Genomic DNA, 12862 nt, shown 5'->3' on the forward strand with positions numbered 1-12862 from the left:
CTAGCTGGAAAGGAGCGCTATGGAGACCACATCCTGCTAGTAGGGAGGTAACGTGGAGTTACACATTATGGCCTGACAGACTGGCAGTGCTACATAATGGAAGATCTCTATGGTAGATCCCGACTCCACTCTGAGATTGTAAAATCTTGTGATCGTGTTAGGTGTTGCCCAGCCCGCAGCTCTGCATATGTCTGCCAGAGAGGCTCCGTGCGCCAACGCCCAGGAAGAAGCAACACTCCATGTTGAGTGAGCTCTCACTCCCAGAGGGCATGGCTCGTTTTGGGAATGGAATGCTAAGACGATGGCATCCACTATCCAGTGGGCCAACCTCTGTTTGGAAAAAGCCAGTTCACCATCTCCTGAGGAGCAGCTCCCTCCATCTCTGGGTTGCCGGTCTCAGGGCCGCTTCGTCTGCTGTTTGGAATGTTTGGCAGGTGCTGAGACGGGCGGCGTCACCTCATTGCGGGGAGCTCGATGTTCGGGCCTAGGTAAAGTCTGCTGCTGTGGCCACGACTGAGCAGATGTGGAAGCCGCAGAGGCACGCCCTCGCTGAAGAGCAGGCGGGGGCCAGTCCCAGACGGACGGGTGTTGGCAGCAGCTTCCCATCGTTGCAGGATGTGTTTAATCTCCTCCGTCTGCTTTTGTACTGCTGGGTGAAATTCTCAACAGCGCTGCTGAAGAGCCCAGCCTGCAAGATGAGAGTTGAGAAAGCGAATCTTGTCCACTTCCTTCATCTTGGCCAGGTTCAGCCAGAGATGGCTTTCCTGGACCACAAGCGTGGACATTGTCTGCCCCAAAGGAACGCGCAGTGACTTTCGTAGCCCGTATGGCGAGGTCCGTCACTGTACACAGCTTCTGCACCAACCCCGGGTCAGAACTACCCTTATGTAGCTCTTTTAGTGCCTTAGCCTGGATGGGAGATGTGCACGACCCTGCCAGATGGCAGCATTTTGCGGGTACAGCTGAACTGCAACTGCACGCTCCACCTGAGGGATCTCCACGTACCCCTTGATGCCCTCTCACAATAGTGAGAGCGGAGGAGGTAGTGGAGCGGCTTCTGGGAGAAAAAGGTTCCTTACATGACTTTGTGACCTCCTCGTGCACTTCCGTGAAGAAAGGCACTGGAGCAGGACGCTGCTGTTCAGCATGCCTCGCCCTGAGAAACCAATCGTCCAGCCACGATCTTTCGGGACACTGTTTCACTCAAGCCCAATGGCCTGCCCAGGAAAGCATGGCAGTCAGCTCCAGGTCAGACTCGAACACTCTCTTCCCGAAGGGGGCAACGCAGCCGAGCCTTCATCCCCAGAGGACTCTAGCCCGCCCTTCGATGCAGCAACCAACATCCGGTCCTCCGTGGGAGGGAGCCCCAAATGAGATACTGGGACCTCCACGAGAAGGCCCAGCAACCCCAGCCAGAAACTCCACAGCCTGCGATGGATGCGAGGAGTGGGGGGCTGCGGGGACTCAACGAACCGCCACTGTAATCCTCAAATCACCCAGTGTAGTAACCGAAGTGGACCTGTGCGCATCAAAGCCAGATCGGGGAATAGCAGAGGGGACTCCACCTGTTTCCAAGTATCTTAGTCTTGATATCAACATCGCGATGGTCATCTTTCCGCAGTGGGTGCATGACTCAACAACGAACGTCACCTCAGCTTGCTTACAGCCCAGACACGTGACACAGAGATCGTGGCTTTCAGACTGGGCCAGGAAACGACCGCATCCACAAACACACGGGTGGAATGACATCTTAAAAAAGACGTAACGTCAAATCCATGTTTACTCTATTAGGGAAACTGCTCTTTAGCGCCCAGGGGAACAGCGTCTGCACCAGACTGTGCACTCTCAGCAACGGCGACCTCTGCTGGAACGCGCCGTCACACCAACACCGAAACAGTATCTCGTTCTGATACTCTCTCGAGCGATGATTGAAGAGCAGAGTGAAAACCCGGTCAACTCGGCTCCGAAGCGAAAGCTTAATGTAAGTATTTGCACGCTGCCCTATTTTAATGAACTACAAAAGAATTACAAAAAGTTTCTTTTAAAAACATTGAAGAAATGGTGAAAGATTTATGATTCACTTTCCAAGAACTTTAGAAATTTAGATAGAAATGTAATTCATGCTGAATAATTATGTTCTGCAATTATTATGGATGGTTATGTTCAGAATTGTTTTATATTCTGTATATTTATTTATATTGTTTCCTGGCAGAAGTGTTGGGGTGCATGGGATAAATAAACATATTGCAAATCTTTGGATTGTAAACAAAAAATATAAAAGAGAGAAAATGAGTGAGACAGGCATTTTAAGCTGGTGTGAAGATGTTTGGGACAGTGAGCTGATGAGGGGACGAGGGGCTCTGGATTGAATTTCAGCATGACAGCATTCCCCAGAGCTGCAGTGAGCGTGAAAGGGAGTGAAGACAGTGACCTACAAACTAGCTATCCTTTACTGCACTGGCGGAGGGAAGGACAGGGTTTATGGTTTAGGGTACAGGAGAAAACACCTCCTGTTGGACTCATAGAGTAGACCGCCTGGCAGAAGGGGGGACAGTAGTTACACAGCTCATGGTGTGGTGCAGGTTGGGAAGAAACACGGATAGTGTGGGGTAACTGTTCTGGATCTACGGTCACCAGTGACAGAGGGTAAGTGGAAAGACAAACAGAGTGTCTTCTTAGAAACTTTTCAGAGACACAAACCTCTGTATTTATTATACCAAATTTCAGAATAACGGGAGATATTTACTTTCAGGGGATTCTGACACTTTTGTTGAACACTTTTTAAGGCTTGTTTCCATACTTGCTCCCGGGTTGTTTTGGTGTCTTCATATAAACCGGCTCTGTTAATTTACCGTAGTGTTATTCTCGAGGTGTGGGTCAAAGTGGTAGTGGAGTCAACACAGGGTTAGGATGGAGTGAGTGAAATATTTGTATATGATTTCATGGGAGAATCATTTAAATAAGGATAGCATCTTCAGTTACATAAGTCGAACTGGAACTATATTACACATATATTCAGCATTGCGATATATAATTCCATAATTATTGTGTACATCTTTTTGCTGTCATTACATTTATGAAAATATATTGTTTTTAATTTATATATATATATATATATATATATATATATATATATATATATATATATATACACATACATATATATATTAAAAACAATATTTTTTTTTCTCCTGTACCCACCATAAACCCATGTCCTTCCCTCCACCAGTTCCACTTATATATTATACATATATATATTATATATATTCATGTAATTGATTTTCATTATTAAATTGAAATTATTAAAATGACATTCAAATTTTATTTAAATAGTATTACATGTTTTTTAGCATTACATCATTCCATTTACCATACCATTCCAGATGTGCATCAAGTTTGCTATCATTAAAATATGATTTTTTTTATATGATTTTAACTTATTAAATATAATATAGTTACAATTGTAATGATAGCAAAAAACACTGTAAAAAAATGTTGTTTCAACTTTAAAAAGTGTTCATGCGGTCTTAAAAAATGTCAAGTTTAGTCAACTTGAAATGTGAAATAAAATTTTTACTTAAAATGTAACATTTTAAAGGAGCATGAACCACTGTAAAAACAAAATCAGTGAAGATGTACACAACAAAAATGTTTACACTTTAAAATGTATTTCTATACTCAATATTTAATTTCAATTCTTTAAAAATATCTGTTATGTTTTAACAGAGAATGAGATCTCTTTATTGACAAGGCTCTCAGGTGATATTGGAACTGACACCAGGAGGAATGACCACTTCTGTTAGTTAGCCTATAGCTGATACATCGGTCTAACACCAATTATACATTTCTACAATCCTTTGACTGCTTGGTTCATGTTTAGCTGAAATTATTCTGTTTCTACCCCATATAGCCTAACAGACTGAGAGAAAAAGAAAGAAGAAAAAATGGACAAAGAAGGAGGAGAAGGAGAAGGAGGAGGAGGAGGATCTGATAGTGGAATCGAGGGCAAAAAACAAGTAGAGGAAGAGGTCAATGAGAGTGACAAGAAACTCAAGGACCAGCGCAACAAGGCAGAAAAGGGTGACAAAGAGAAGGGTGAGAAAAAGAAAGAAAATCGAAGATCTGGTTCAATGATGAGAGGAGGTTGGGCGCTGTCTGAACGACTGGCCATCAATGTGTCGGGCATGCGCTACGAGACACAGATTCGAACCCTGGCCCAGTTCCCTGACTCTCTGCTTGGAGACCCTCGGCGTCGCCTGCGCTACTTTGACCCGCTCCGCAATGAGATCTTCCTGGACCGCAATCGATTCTGCTTTGATGCTATCCTCTACTTCTATCAGTCTGGAGGTCGGTTACGGCGGCCTGCCAATGTGCCTCTGGACGTCTTCATGGATGAACTGCGGTTTTATGAGCTGGGAGAGGATATCATGGCTCGCTTCAAGGAGGATGAGGGCTTCCCCAAGGAGGAACCTCGGCCCCTGCCAGACAATGAGATCCAGCGCAAGCTGTGGATACTCTTTGAACACCCAGAATCCTCTGGAGGCGCCCGCATCATCGCCATCATCAGTGTGATGGTGATTGTGGTCTCCATTCTGATCTTCTGTTTGGAAACGCTGCCTATATTCAAAAAGGAAACGGAGACGAAAGAGGTAAGAGGAGTTATGAGTTTGGACCAGAATGTAGCTAACAGGATTTACAAATAGTTTTCAGTTGTAATGGTCATAGTAATGAGAAAGAATGGTAGAATGGGAGTTAGGAAGCAGATGGGTTCCTGAGCATTTGAAGATGAATGAGCATGCATTCAATTCAACTTTATTTATTATTATATATTGTGTAAAGTCAACATGAATTGAATCAATTACACTTTGTGCAAATAGCCGCTGCCATTCTTTTGTATATATATTTTTTTACATTTGAATAGCTATTAATACTACACAATATGCATTAATACTATACTATACTATAGAGCTATTAACTTGAAACATTTTAAAGCCTATTTGTGCAGTCCCATTTTTTGGTTGTTCAGTATTTTCACAAAGAATCCACACAATTGCAAATTTAGTGAGGTGAAAGATTTACCTGATTGGTTAGTCACATTAATTTGTCACGTCGACCAACAGAAAGCAGCTTGATGTGAAAAAGTGACTTCTGTGTGAGCTGTGCTTCATACATCACTACACTGTTGCCTTCTAAATTCTGCCACAATTTAGCTAATAACGTTAAATATTCTCAGTGAACTCTCCTCACTTCAACAGTGTACTGGATGACATGTGCGAACAGCGTTGCCACATAGTAGTACATTTACATTTTCTCAGCGTTGAATGGACAGGATTAACCAATCAGTCGTTTTTGATTACAGGACAGGTGTGGATATCTACCAATCCTTGAAATTAGACTAACAAAACAAAACAAAAAACAATGAGGAAATTCTCGTTCTTGCAGCATTTGTGACCCAGTGAGCAATCCCCAGTTGTTTACATTTTTAAAGGTTGACATGTTGGTTTGTTGCCACTTTGAATTATGGGAAATAACACTGTTTGTATTATATCTGACTGTTTTAGAGCATTTCGCACAATCGTCCAAGTACCATGTGTAATATGTTTATGCACACTGAGTACTGAATTTCTATCAATTGTAAAAACAATGTTATACTGAATGCTGAAGTTTTTTGAGGCATTTTCACTGTATGCACTGTATGCAAATTCATTTAAAAAAAACACATTTCAAATCACAAAAAAGGTAAGTTTAGAGTGTGAAAAGTCACATTAAAAGAAAAGAAAGCACAGATGAAGAGTTCGGGAGCAGGAGAGAGTGTAGGGTTATTGCTGAGATTATTTTAGAAGTGTCGTTAAATCTGATACACAGATTGGGAGCAGAGACTCTGGGGGGTTGGAAAACAGTCAAGTGACGCTTCCATGGAGAGATTCAACCGGCATACACAGATAGAAAAAAGGGAAGGAGATGAGAAATGACAAGATGACAGGTGACAGTATGAAAGAACGCCTGTGCCTGATCGAGTGTGGGGAAAATAGTGAGACGCGATGCAGGGTGGGGTAGGGTGCGAGGAGCGAAAGTTAGTAAAGAGTATCAAATTAGTTTCCCAGCAGCGACCCACAACCCAGCAACCTCAACACGCTGCCAAAGCAGCTCAGTAATTTTACATGGATCAGACAGTTAACGACAAGCAAACTAAAGCGGGTGAGAGAGAGATTGTGGAGTTACATTCTCAAGTTTCACCTTAGAGATCTAAGGTGTTATTTTTAGAGTAAGGACAACCCTTCAGTGCACATTAACACAGATACAGGAGCTTGTATTAATAAACAGACCCACTCGAATGCTGAAATAGGAATGGAAACACACACTTCCACAACATCTTATGATGACTTTAGCAAAATCAAAATAAGCACTACGATAGGGAACACTTAAGATCCAGCTAGCCAGACACAAATTCACACACAAGCACACGTGTATATACACTCACATATCACATGTCATACCATCTAATCACCTGTCTTACTCTTTTACAATATGTTTTTCAAGCAAACACACCACCACTGGTCATTAAAGTGGGATTATACATCTTTATGGAAACATATTGCTCACATACTGATGTGGTTCGCCCTTGTGTACATGTTAGACTAAGTCATTTCTTTATGGAGTCGTGGTGATAAAAAGCAAAAATGACTGACCTTTGAGTGAAAGGTCATATACTGTGACCTTACAAGCAGAATGGGACCTAGAACTTCACTCAAGTGGTTGTCAAATGAGCAACCAAATTGTTTCTGTCAGGCACTTGTTAAGTCAAAGCATGTCTGTCATAAATATTCTTATTAGGGTTGGGAACTGAGAACATTTAACAGTTCTGTTTCCATTAAACAGAATTACCTGAACTGACCGGCACACAGTACGCTTCTCGCTGCATTCTTACTTTATATTACCAATCTTAGTTACTTAGTATTGTTGCCATTCATTTTTTCCCCCATAGGAATTTAAAAACAAAAACATTGTTAACACACAAAAATCGCTACAAAGGATGCTTTCCAACAGGTTTCACGCTACCACCGTGCTAAACCGGGGTGCTAAACCAGAAATTCTCGGGCCAGCAGCTTTCCAGGGCTTTCAAAAAGGTCCAAATTTCAATCTTAACCGTTCTATTTCATGAGAAACGATCTGAAAACAGGGCTTTAAGTGTAAAATACTTGTCCTTTAAAGCATTTTTTCCCCCGAAGATCAGACTTTACTTGGGTACATAGGCAATTTGTTTACAACTAACTATAGTGTAACCCTACATTAATTAATTATTATTTTATTTTTTACAAATTAGGTTGTCCCAAAAGGTTTTGTCCAATTTAACTCACTTCTGGGTACAACTTTGTCCCCAACATATTATTAACACACACAGATGCAGAGTAAATTAAAGTATTAAGTTGTAACAGAAGAACATGTCAAAAGCACAACATTTTTTTTATATTACTACACTTTGAATATGCAACATATAGCCATCAGTTTCCATTTTCTGAATCTAATTTCTCTTTTTTTCTTTCCTGTCTTTTTTCACCAATGTGCTTACCAGCTTCACCTGGCTGGAAACAGTACCACGAGCATCATGGTGTCTTCCATCTTCCACGATCCATTCTTCCTGGTGGAGACCATGTGCATCTGCTGGTTCTCGTTTGAGCTATTGATGCGTTTCGCTTGCTCTCCCAGTAAGACGGTCTTCTTCAAGGATGTGATGAACGTCATAGACTTCTTTGCCATCATTCCCTACTTTGTCACGCTCGGCACCGAGCTGGCCAAGTCTAAAGATACGGCGCCGTCCATGTCCCTGGCGATCATAAGGGTCATCCGTCTGGTTAGAGTTTTCCGAATCTTCAAGTTGTCTCGCCACTCCAAAGGCCTTCAGATCCTGGGCCAGACGCTGAAAGCCAGCTTGAGAGAGCTGGCGCTGCTCATCTTCTTCCTCTTCATCGGAGTCATCCTGTTCTCCTCAGCCGTGTTCTTTGCTGAGGCGGAAAACCCGGGCACGGCCTTCACCAGCATCCCAGAAGCCTTCTGGTGGGCAGTGGTCTCCATGACGACAGTGGGCTATGGTGACATGTACCCGGTGACGGTGGGCGGAAAGCTGGTGGGCTCCATGTGCGCCATCGCGGGCGTGCTCACCATCTCGCTTCCCGTTCCTGTCATCGTTTCCAACTTCAGCTACTTCTACCACCGCGAGACGGAGTGTGTGGACAACCAGGAGTACACACACGTCAACACCTCCCTTTGGGAGGAGGAAGAGGGTGGTGAAGAAGGAGAAGAAGGAGAAGATGGAGAGGAAGAGCCCGGGGAACAGGGAGACTGCGTTCCTCTCGAAGGAGGCACGACCTACAGGGGGATCTGTGCCCCTCTCAATGGGACTCTCCTGGCTGGGCTGTGTGCGGGACAGGCCGGAGAGCAAAGCATAGGAAGCGTTTACCCGCTGGTCACCCAAGTCTGAGAGACTAGAGATCAGAAAGGGGGAATGAGAGATGGAGGTTGAACTGTGCCATGTTTTAAGGACACTGCATCGCTGTGACTCTCTGACTATCTGGGTACTATGGAAAGGAGGAATGCAGGAATAAATGCAAGAAACAGAAAACAATTGACACAGAGGCTGAGAAGGTACAAAATGCAGTAGCCAAAGGAGAGGAAAAGTATGAAGAAGTCACAAAAAACATTGATTTTAACCTCCACAAAAAGTTTTTTTTTTTTCTAACGTTCCGGTTACAAAACTTTTATTTTGACATCACAACCTTTACACTGAATGTATTTATTTGTGAAACTATTTTTATCTATTCAGAGAGTTGCGCCTTAATGCTTGGATTAATTTGGAAAAGTCGCTGAGCTGTGTTGTGCAATACAAGCGTTTGCACTTTTGCTTTACTGGAATTCTCGACATATATATATCGGACATATTCATAAGAAGAAGCGCCATGCGGTGTCATTTAAATGTCATGTATTTTGTCACCCGGGTTGCACCCATGAATGTGCCAGGGATTTGTGTGCCCGACGGATGGCTAAAGTCTTAAGCATCATTCATCTGGAACAGTTTAATGTTACTGCTGTTCTGAATGACACAGTTGACATGATGTGAATGAGAGATGTGTGTTTGTGTGTGTATTTATAAGCTTTTTAGGAAAATATCATATGTAATATCTAATGTGTGTGCGCGCGCGCGCATGCTCTATGAATTATGTAACTCTGAGCCATGTTGATGTACTATTTATTAAAATTTTTAATCACACAAGAATCATACTGAAGTGACTCAGTGAACTACAAAAAAACAACAAAGTGGAATCTGCTCCAGCAGATACCCATCACGTCATTTGAAATGTAATGTTTCATTTACAGTAATAATTATTTAATGTTTAATATAACAATGTTTAAGTTAATAATGATACTTAAATTAATTTAAATAATTTTAGACCATAGTAAATAAATAAATATTATTAAAATAAATACAGTTTCAGGCAACAAAATACAGTAACAAAACATTTTTAACCTTGCAGTACAGTGACAATGTAAAGTGTGCCTCCATAACTGACGTTCACCCGTCCTCATTTCTTGGCATGCAGACTGGGACTGAAGGGATGTGTGTGTGACCGACGTCCCATTCCAAGTGGATCATCATTTTCCAGGTTTAAATCCTGACTATACTGTTTCACCTCCTGTGTCTGGCTGTCCTCTGCCACCTTACTCAGAACGGGGAGGAACCGAGAAATTGGAGGCCCATGTTTCTCTCCAGACTGCTTTGAGAAGAGCGACACAGAATGCTGAGTGTGTGGAGAAAGAAAAGCAGAATATCCATCTTCCAGTAGCAATTCCTGAAAGGTGCAGTCTACTTCAGAGTAAAGCGGCTGAAAGAGAAAACAAAACTCAGTACCAAATGTGTTCAAGTCTCCAGTGAAAATTATAAAAGTAAATTCAATTAATATATACTGCAACAGCTCATTCACTGTTCACTATGGAAAGTGTTGGAAACCATGTCAAAGCAATTCTACATGTTTTAATATCAATGAAATACAGTAAAAACAAATATGAAACATAAGATAAATATACATTTTATTATATAAAATATATAATAAAATACATTATGATTAAATCGTAAATTATAAATACATTTTATATCAATGACTTTTAAATGTTTTTTTGCCAACATTCATAAAAAAATACACTATACCGTTCAAATGTTTAGGGGCTGGTAAATGTTTTTCATGTTTTTGAAAGAAGTCTCTTATGCTCACAGTAAGACAGTAATATTGTGGAATATTATTAGAGTTTAATATAACTGTTTCCTATTTCAATATATTTCAAAATGTAATTTATTCCAATGATGTCAAGTCTTGAGTGTCACATGATCAGTCTAATATGCTGATTTGATGCTCAAGAAAAACTGCCAAATATCTTTGTGGAAACCATAAAAAAAAAATCAGGATTATTTGATGAATGAAAAAAGGTCAAAAGAACAGCATTTATCTGACATAAATGTAACATTTTTTGTTACATTTTTTAATTATAAATGTATTTACTGATCAATTTGAATGCATTTAACAGCAGTGATCAAAACCATCATTACTCATAACCTTCACTGTGTGTGACAAAAAAATGTGAAAATACATTTTTTAAACATTTTAGTTTACTTTCTAGAAAGCTAAACAAGAATGGTGTCTTTTAAAAATTTTCAGACCTGTCCTTTCAAGTTGTCTTTATCATCCACACAGAGGTAGAGAGATGTAGCCACACTTCTGATGACCGTCTGACCCGCTTTCACTGACCGCAGTTCTAGCACACCTGCAGTGCAGCAAACAAACACCACAGCTCTTTCACTGCCATAATTCACATGCATCACCTTTGGACCTCAACTATTAATAACCACTGCCACCATGAAATATTTTCAAAACAACAAAACCAAAATGACAATGTGTTATTATTTGCATAATCACTGCTATCATAGCTATTATGAACTCATTATCTCTTCTGATAAGGCACTTTTCCTTGAAGGACATCCAGAGAAGTATCTTGACTGTTACTTAATTACTCTTCCAGTAAACAGTGCTCTTTAACTCATTGCAAAAGTTGCTTACAGTTTTGTCTCTGTTCCGGAGACCCTCTGACGGAGCCATCAGGATTCATTTCAAGGAACAGCCCCTGTAATCGGTTCTCTAAAATGAACAAAAACACACAGACATATGAACACACTTAATGCCATTACCTCAAGCCTTTAATTGACACTTTAGGAACAAAGCACAAGTGTATACACTTGCAGTGCAAAGGATTGCCCTGAAATTAGACACATTTCGTTTTATAGTAACATCACCAAAAAAACTGAAGATGGAAGAAAGCAGCACATGTCACCCACATTAAGCAGATAGTAACATCTAAACATTGCAGCTAAAAAAGAAACAGAAACCCAATGTTAAGAAGTGTAAGTACAAAAAAAAAAGCACATTGCAGTAGGTTAAAGGTGAGGATTACCTGTGTAGAGTAGGCGTTCCCTCACTTGTGTGCTGAATTGCAGAAGCACGTTCTGTGCAGGAGCATATGGAAAACACCAATGAAGCGTTGGAAACAGAGTAAAAAAGATGAAAGAACAGGCAAAAAGCATGATTGACCAAGACGACCAGGTGGGCATCAATATAAATTGATGACTTGATTGAACAGAAATAGAACTTTGATGATATCCGAAGGTAAAAAATATCCTCAAAAAATGTAAGAATTGTAATAATAAATCTTAAGCTAAGTTCCTAAGTTAAATCTTAAGTTAAGCTCCAGTTTGTGCAAAGAACTGAGCAGCGATATCTCAAAGACTTCCAGATATGAAGACCTCCACAGAAGACATGTCCCCGTAAACTCGTATTTATATGGTATTTATGAGAGAGCGAATTCATGAGTCACTCAAGTACGAAAGGGAAAAATGATAACAAACTTGTTTTCAGGAAATGATCGAGAATGATGGTAAATATCTCACGAGGCTATGCCAGTCATGTCATTGATCTCAGCGAACAGGGGACCCCCGACTTCAGGATCACATTCAGGAAGAGGAGAACGTATATACATAAGTTTGCATATCAGAGATGAATCAATGTTTATTCAAAACATAAAATGTTTCAGTTATTTCCCCATTACTGAGAGGAAATGGGAGTGGAGGTGGAGGTGACAGTTTAAACAGAACAGATAAGAGGCCATAAAAAGCACTTTGCGCTCATCTGTACATTCTCACCTAGGAGATGACAGGACGCGAGGATACTACACTACCGTCCCGTCAGCTAGAGAGGGCAGTGTGGCATCAGTTTATGATCTGTTAATCTTTTTAATGAAAAAGTTAAAGTGTGCATGTCTTATCTTAAGAAAAGATAAAACAAACGTGCTAGCCTGGACTGTCAATAATTGTTATCCCTGTAAATGATTGAAGACTGTAAATACTGAGGTGCCATTGGACAGCTGGGCTCCAGCAAGTGATGAATGATGTCCTTAAAGGCTCACATCCTTTCCCCCAATTGCCATTTTGCCCTTTCATCCTAATACAACTCCCTTAAGCTTTCCCGTTTCGTGTCTTTGACGTCCAGGGGCCTCACAATAACGTCAGTGTCCCTTGTAATCATCTGTCTCCAGCCTCACTGTTGTCCTGGGAAGAATGAGGAGGATTGACGTCTTTCTGGCCATCTGCTGCGCTCTCCCATCCTTTGCTCTCTCCTTCACTCTTCTTTGAGCGGATTAAAGGTCTTTGTCTCATCATTGTGCGAGAAAATTTTGACTCTGTGTGCATGAAGGGATTTCGTTCGTCCACCGGTCTTAATGCGAGAGCGAGACAGGATTTAAATGCGCTTCACATTGACATCGA

At 41.2% G+C, this 12862-nt stretch overlaps 2 protein-coding genes across 4 annotated transcripts; one reads left to right on the forward strand and one right to left on the reverse strand.

Annotated features, from left to right (window-relative positions):
* Nucleotides 1–2451: 2451 nt before the first annotated feature.
* kcna7 (potassium voltage-gated channel, shaker-related subfamily, member 7) lies at nt 2452–9274 on the forward strand. Of its 2 annotated transcripts, none has more exons than XM_079629861.1 (3): nt 2452–2646; nt 3911–4649; nt 7574–9274. In XM_079629861.1, the coding sequence occupies exons 2-3, from the start codon at nt 3945–3947 to the stop codon at nt 8477–8479; spliced, it is 1611 nt and encodes a 536-aa protein (XP_079485987.1). In that variant the 5' UTR covers nt 2452–2646; nt 3911–3944; the 3' UTR covers nt 8480–9274. The 2 variants fall into 2 exon arrangements, with proteins under 2 accessions (XP_079485987.1, XP_079485988.1); XM_079629862.1 differs by having other exon boundaries at nt 2475–2646; nt 3919–4649.
* fgf21 (fibroblast growth factor 21) lies at nt 9260–11773 on the reverse strand. 2 transcript variants are annotated; one of them, XM_079629996.1, is made up of 4 exons: nt 11497–11773; nt 11106–11183; nt 10709–10812; nt 9260–9878 (listed from the first exon to the last, which is right to left on the reverse strand). In XM_079629996.1, the coding sequence occupies exons 1-4, from the start codon at nt 11651–11653 to the stop codon at nt 9579–9581; spliced, it is 639 nt and encodes a 212-aa protein (XP_079486122.1). In that variant the 5' UTR covers nt 11654–11773; the 3' UTR covers nt 9260–9578. The 2 variants fall into 2 exon arrangements, with proteins under 2 accessions (XP_079486122.1, XP_079486123.1); XM_079629997.1 differs by lacking the exon at nt 11497–11773 and adding an exon at nt 11381–11397.
* Nucleotides 11774–12862: the final 1089 nt, after the last annotated feature.

This window comes from Phoxinus phoxinus (assembly GCF_949152265.1).
Source record: "Phoxinus phoxinus genome assembly, chromosome: 1".
Taxonomy (NCBI): Eukaryota; Metazoa; Chordata; class Actinopteri; order Cypriniformes; family Leuciscidae; genus Phoxinus; species Phoxinus phoxinus.